The 6944-nt window shown below is 43.8% G+C and overlaps 1 protein-coding gene across 1 annotated transcript in view; it reads left to right on the forward strand.

Moving 5' to 3' along the window:
• The window catches only part of ca4a (carbonic anhydrase IV a), a 16752-nt gene extending 10503 nt beyond the window's left edge, over window positions 1-6249 (forward strand). The window contains exons 6-8 of the mRNA XM_014198217.2: window positions 745-811; window positions 1575-1738; window positions 4096-6249. Coding sequence (XP_014053692.1) covers window positions 745-811; window positions 1575-1738; window positions 4096-4275 — 411 coding nt within the window. The 3' untranslated portion in view covers window positions 4276-6249. The remainder of the gene's footprint in view (window positions 1-744; window positions 812-1574; window positions 1739-4095) is intronic.
• Window positions 6250-6944: the final 695 nt, after the last annotated feature.

Consider the following 6944-nt stretch of genomic DNA (forward strand, 5'->3'; position numbering starts at 1 on the left):
CCTATCACAGCCATTAAACTCTAGAATAGTTACAAAGTCACCATTGGCCTCATGGTGAAATCCCTGAGCGGTTTCCTTCCTCTCCGGCAACTGAGTTAGGAAGGAAGTTAGGAAGGACACCGGTTTCTTCTCGTTACTGGGTGTATTGATACACCATCCTAAATGTAATTAATAACTTCACCATGCTCAAAGGGATATTCAATGTCTGCTTTTTTAAATATTTGTTTATTTTTTACCCATTTACCAATTGGTGTCCTTCTTTGCGAGGCATTGGAAACCTCTCTGGTCTTCGTGGTTGAACCTGTGTTTGAAATTCACTGCCTGACTGAGGAACCTTACAATTATCTGTATATGTGGGGTACAGAGCTGAGGTAGTCCTTAAAAATATAATGTTAAACACTATTATTGCACACAGTGAGTCCATGCAACTTATTATGTGACTTGTTAAGCAAATGTTTACTCCTGAACTTATTTAGGTCTGCCATAACAAAGGGGTTGAATACTTATTGACTCAAGACCTTCCAGCTTGTTGTTTTTTTTTATTAATGAAAAGAAATAGAAAAACTTAATTCCACTTTGACATTATGGGGTATTATGCATAGGCCATTGACACAACATCTAAATGTAAATCCATTTGAAATGCAGGCTGTAACTCAACAAAGTGTGGAAAAGGTCAAGGGGTGTGAATACTCTCTGAAGGCACTGTATACTCGAGTCATGATTCTTATTTTGTACCATCGTCAGGAATCTCTCAGTGAAAACCGAAAATATGACCCCATTGTAAAAGCTCTCCAGAGCATCAGGACGACTCGTGAGTATATTTTATCGCTAATGTTAGATCTCTCCAGAGCATCAGTACGACTGGTGAGTATATTTTATCGCTAATGTTAGATCTCTCCAGAGCATCAGTACGACTGGTAAGTATATTTTATCGCTAATGTTAGATCTCTCCAGAGCATCAGTACGACTGGTGAGTATATTTTATCGCTAATGTTAGATCTCTCCAGAGCATCAGGACGACTCGTGAGTATATTTTATCGCTAATGTTAGATCTCTCCAGAGCATCAGTACGACTGGTGAGTATATTTCATAACTAATGTATGGGTTATTCAGATCCATCTTGCTGAAGATATGGCATGTATCATAAATTGGATGTACGAAGCTGGAAGCATCTTTGTACATGTAATAATGTACATGATACGTTATGCTCCTGTATAGCAGATACTGTTCATCCTTACAGTTTCATTTAATTGACATGCAACGAGAGAGACTGAGGAGATTTGATGTCTTCACTAATGTCTTCAATGCTTTCCTCTGTGTCTTGTCCTATCTGCCTCGAGATGCCAAATATTTTCATGAATTCATGCTAAGATTAATGTACCCTTTTGTATGTAACTTGTGCATCGCAGATACAATCTGTTTCAATGCTCTATGTTTCTCCCATGTCTTGTCTGTTGGCATGTACCAACACCAATGTTTTGCTAAGATTTAATATAAGTTCTGTGTAGCAGATACAATTTGTCTCCATTTGTTTCAGGGCTCAATGTTTCTGATTGTACGCTGTGCTGTTGCAGATGCTCAAGCCACTCTGAGTGCTGTGTCTCTGGAGCAGCTGATTCCTCCCCAGCAGAACCTGACCAACTACTACCGTTACAAAGGCTCCCTCACCACCCCCAACTGCACTGAGTCTGTGGTCTGGACCGTGTTTGAGAAGCCAATTCCTCTCAGCAAAAACCAGGTACAGCAGCCGTTTAACCCAACGTCTTGTTGGTACATTAGGAAACACTCTGAAAGCAGAACAGTTATGTGGTGGAGAACCGTAGCATTCAGAACAGTTATGGGGTGGAGAACCGTAGCATTCAGAACAGTTATACGGTGGAGAACCGTAGCATTCAGAACAGTTATGGGGTGGAGAACCGTAGCATTCAGAACAGTTATGGGGTGGAGAACCGTAGCATTCAGAACAGTTATACGGTGGAGAACCGTAGCATTCAGAACAGTTATGGGGTGGAGAACCGTAGCATTCAGAACAGTTATGGGGTGGAGAACCGTAGCATTCAGAACAGTTATACGGTGGAGAACCGTAGCATTCAGAACAGTTATGGGGTGGAGAACCGTAGCATTCAGAACAGTTATGGGGTGGAGAACCGTAGCATTCAGAACAGTTATGTGGTGGAGAACCGTAGCATTCAGAACAGTTATACGGTGGAGAACCGTAGCATTCAGAACAGTTATGTGGTGGAGAACCGTAGCATTCAGAACAGTTATGGGGTGGAGAACCGTAGCATTCAGAACAGTTATGGGGTGGAGAACCGTAGCATTCAGAACAGTTATACGGTGGAGAACCGTAGCATTCAGAACAGTTATGCGGTGGAGAACCGTAGCATTCAGAACAGTTATGCGGTGGAGAACCGTAGCATTCAGAACAGTTATGCGGTGGAGAATCGTAGCATTCAGAACAGTTATACGGTGGAGAACCGTAGCATTCAGAACAGTTATGGGGTGGAGAACCGTAGCATTCAGAACAGTTATACGGTGGAGAACCGTAGCATTCAGAACAGTTATATGGCGGAGAACCGTAGCATTCAGAACAGTTATGCGGTGGAGAACCGTAGCATTCAGAACAGTTATACGGTGGAGAACCGTAGCATTCAGAACAGTTATGCGGTGGAGAACCGTAGCATTCAGAACAGTTATGGGGTGGAGAACCGTAGCATTCAGAACAGTTATACGGTGGAGAACCGTAGCATTCAGAACAGTTATGTGGTGGAGAACCGTAGCATTCAGAACAGTTATACGGTGGAGAACCGTAGCATTCAGAACAGTTATACGGTGGAGAACCGTAGCATTCAGAACAGTTATGGGGTGGAGAACCGTAGCATTCAGAACAGTTATGGGGTGGAGAACCGTAGCATTCAGAACAGTTATGGGGTGGAGAACCGTAGCATTCAGAACAGTTATGGGGTGGAGAAACGTAGCATTCAGAACAGTTATACGGTGGAGAACCGTAGCATTCAGAACAGTTATGCGGTGGAGAACCGTAGCATTCAGAACAGTTATGCGGTGGAGAATCGTAGCATTCAGAACAGTTATACGGTGGAGAACCGAAGCATTCAGAACAGTTATGCGGTGGAGAACCGTAGCATTCAGAACAGTTATGCGGTGGAGAATCATAGCATTCAGAACAGTTATGCGGTGGAGAACCGTAGCATTCAGAACAGTTATGCGGTGGAGAATCGTAGCATTCAGAACAGTTATATGGTGGAGAACCGTAGCATTCAGAACAGTTATACGGTGGAGAACCGTAGCATTCAGAACAGTTATGCGGTGGAGAATCGAAGCATTCAGAACAGTTATATGGTGGAGAACCGTAGCATTCAGAACAGTTATGGGGTGGAGAACCGTAGCATTCAGAACAGTTATGCGGTGGAGAACCGTAGCATTCAGAACAGTTATACGGTGGAGAACCGAAGCATTCAGAACAGTTATATGGTGGAGAACCGTAGCATTCAGAACAGTTATACGGTGGAGAACCGTAGCATTCAGAACAGTTATGGGGTGGAGAACCGTAGCATTCAGAACAGTTATACGGTGGAGAACCGTAGCATTCAGAACAGTTATGGGGTGGAGAACCGTAGCATTCAGAACAGTTATACGGTGGAGAACCGTAGCATTCAGAACAGTTATGCGGTGGAGAACCGTAGCATTCAGAACAGTTATACAGTGGAGAACCGTAGCATTCAGAACAGTTATGGGGTGGAGAACCGTAGCATTCAGAACAGTTATGGGGTGGAGAACCGTAGCATTCAGAACAGTTATGCGGTGGAGAATCGTAGCATTCAGAACAGTTATACGGTGGAGAACCGTAGCATTCAGAACAGTTATATGGCGGAGAACCGTAGCATTCAGAACAGTTATACGGTGGAGAACCGTAGCATTCAGAACAGTTATAGAGTAGTTATTCGAGTAGTTGAACAAACCCTACCAGTAGATACACTGTTCGTTTGATGTGATGCTACTTATTTTTACTATTATTAGTATCAGCTGCGTCTCTCTGTGACCTTTGTGTGTCTGCCTGTTGGTTCTGTCTTCCAGCTGCTTAAGTTTTCAGAACTCCAGTTTAAGGATGGCAAGGACATGGTGGATACCTTCCGGCCGGTGCAGCGCCTGAACCGTCGCGTAGTGTACCGGTCTGGAGGCGCAGTGGTACTGGCCAGCGTCGTGCTCCTCGTGGCTTCTGTCGCCATGGCGATGGGCCTGTCACAGCTCAATTAGAGGAAGGCATTCCGACGCGAGCGAGCCGCACCACCACCACCACCACCACCACCAGCATGAACACCATGAGTTCTCAGAACCAACCACCAAATCAGCAAACTAAACTAAACTACAGCACCAATTAACCAACATCCATGCCCTAACATTTGACAACTCTCAGCCTGATAACCAACATGCCCCAGGCCCCTTTACAACGACCTATAGGGATTCATTCGTTCTCAAACTCTAGTATTAAAGTTCACGAGTTCTACAGTTCATAAGTTCAACATCCCTCCCTGTTCAATGTCGGGTCAATTTAGAGTCCTCAGTCTAAAGTTACAATACAAAATGTGAGGACCCTTTGCTCTGTGTTCAGGTGGTCAGGCTGCTGCTATAGGCTAAACATAGAGGTTTATACATCCATGACCTGGTTGGCACTGGACTGGCAAGTGATCATGTTCTTGAATGGAACGTGTGGATGGTGGCTAGTCGCTATTAATAGCGAGCAGTCATAAATACTTTCCAGTCTCCAGATTAAAACCGAGGAGAGAGATGCCGTGGCCTGATCTTTCCCTCCGCATTGCCAAGTCCATGAACTCCCATTATCGCAACCACCGTCACCGGTCAGGTGGGCATTCTATTGCCACCCACCACGGACCCCGGGGCAACATTATCTAAGGGGTAAGGAGGACGGCGGTCCCCATAGCAACACGTGAATCACTCACCCAGGTCCCAGGGGTAACTAAAGGACACTGGCAGACCCATGAGCAACACAACACACCATAGTGAGTGTTAAAGTGTTTAGAGGCTGGACTGTCCCTGTCCCTGTCCCGACTCCCAACCCCCCCCCCCAGTCACACATGAGCTCCACCAGGAGGAAGAGGAGGTGGAGGAAGATGCAGTGCTGGAGTGATGAGCTTTCCGGCTCCCTCCAAAACTGCTCTGACAGTAGGTCATGAGGCGATTGACAGGGGCGATTCTGAACACACAGAAGAAGACTAGAAGCTGAAATAGGGAGTGGACACAGCAATATTTAAAATAACCAACTAATTGATTGATAGATAGATAGATTGATTGATTGATACTTATTTGACCAATGTCATTATAGTCACCTTGTCATTCTATCAATCAATCAAATGTATTTATAAAGCCCTTTTTACATCAGCCGATGTCCATATCAAATGTTTAGCATGGATCTGCATGTTGTCTCTCTCTCATGCTGTAACAGAGCAAGAGAACCATAGAGACTGTACACACTTTCTACCTAGCCACCCTAGGCACTTCAGAAACTGTATACTTTCTCCACCAGCTCGGCCAATTAAACTGTCCCTTTTGAGAACACGTGACTTGTGTTCACGGCTTATATTACAGGGTCTTGAATGCACTGAATGTTACCTACTGTGAATGATTAATCCAATGTGATCAAGACAAGACTGATGTACAGATTGAACTAGGAATATTCATTATACACATGTTCCATTGTTTCATAACGCACCAATGTTATATTACATTTCTATACTGTGTAATTTGTACACGTATTTGTGTACTGTATGTGTATTGATATATATATATATATATATATATAAGGACACACTGTTAATGTTATTTATATACAGCTTGGTGTTTAAAAGTTTATATATAATGATTGTTTCTGCCTTGGCCAAGTCTCCCTTGAAAAAAAGAGACTCTGTGTCTCAATGGGCTTTTCCTGGTTAAATAAATAAACGAATATATATCTATATCTATATCTATATATATATATATATATATATATATCGACATCTATCAGAAAGAAAACCAATCCCCCCCCAAAAGGGGAAATGGATTACATTAGCAAGTTGTTTCTGACCAATTCAAAATATGTTTACTCTTGAAATGAGGTATGTTCAAAAGTATTGAACGGTTTAGTTTGTTTGGTTGTAATGCTTGAAAATATTATACGTGATATGGAGAATGTGTTCCGACTGAATAAACTACTGACATGCCTTTTTTTAATGAGTTGGTCTATCTGGTTCACTGGGCAATCAATGACGCTACGGTATGTCAGATTGGCATGAGCAATAAGTATGTGTGCTCTTTGAATTCAATTACAAACGCAGGTTTCTGCCTCTGCTTCTGACTTACTGTACTGCTCCGTAACCCCCCCCGGTGTACCCTGAAGGTGCTAATCTAAGATCAAGTGTTCTGTCTCTCCCTGGCTCTCTTTATCTTGCGGTTTCAAACCTCTGTGGATTGGACAGACTTCTCAGTTTCCTGTTAGCCTCCTGGTCTAGTTGGTCGGTCAGACGGTCTGATGGATCTCTAATCCTTTTCTAATTGACTTGTTCTGGATATTATTATTTTTTTTTGGGGGGGGGGGGCTATCCTTGGCCTGAGTAATCACACACACACACACACACCACAAAGGACAACGCTCGGAGACAGGGCAAGCTTACGCCACTCTAGACAGCAGACACCGTAATCTACAAGGCCTGGAACAGCCTCCTGTGCTGTGGCGTTTCCCCAACAGACAGATATGCAGGTGTCCGTTAAACTCATTCCCCTGTAGAGATCTCCATCTCTACATTCACCCCCCGCTGCTCCCCCCTTCCTCTCCGCCTTTCTCGTTGTTTAGGAATTAAAAGCCTCATCGTGACAGAAAGCTCCTTCCAGAGTGACAGAATACACATGCTCTAATGCTAGACATCTTG

Source organism: Salmo salar, chromosome ssa04 (assembly GCF_905237065.1).
Source record: "Salmo salar chromosome ssa04, Ssal_v3.1, whole genome shotgun sequence".
Lineage (NCBI taxonomy): Eukaryota > Metazoa > Chordata > Actinopteri > Salmoniformes > Salmonidae > Salmo > Salmo salar.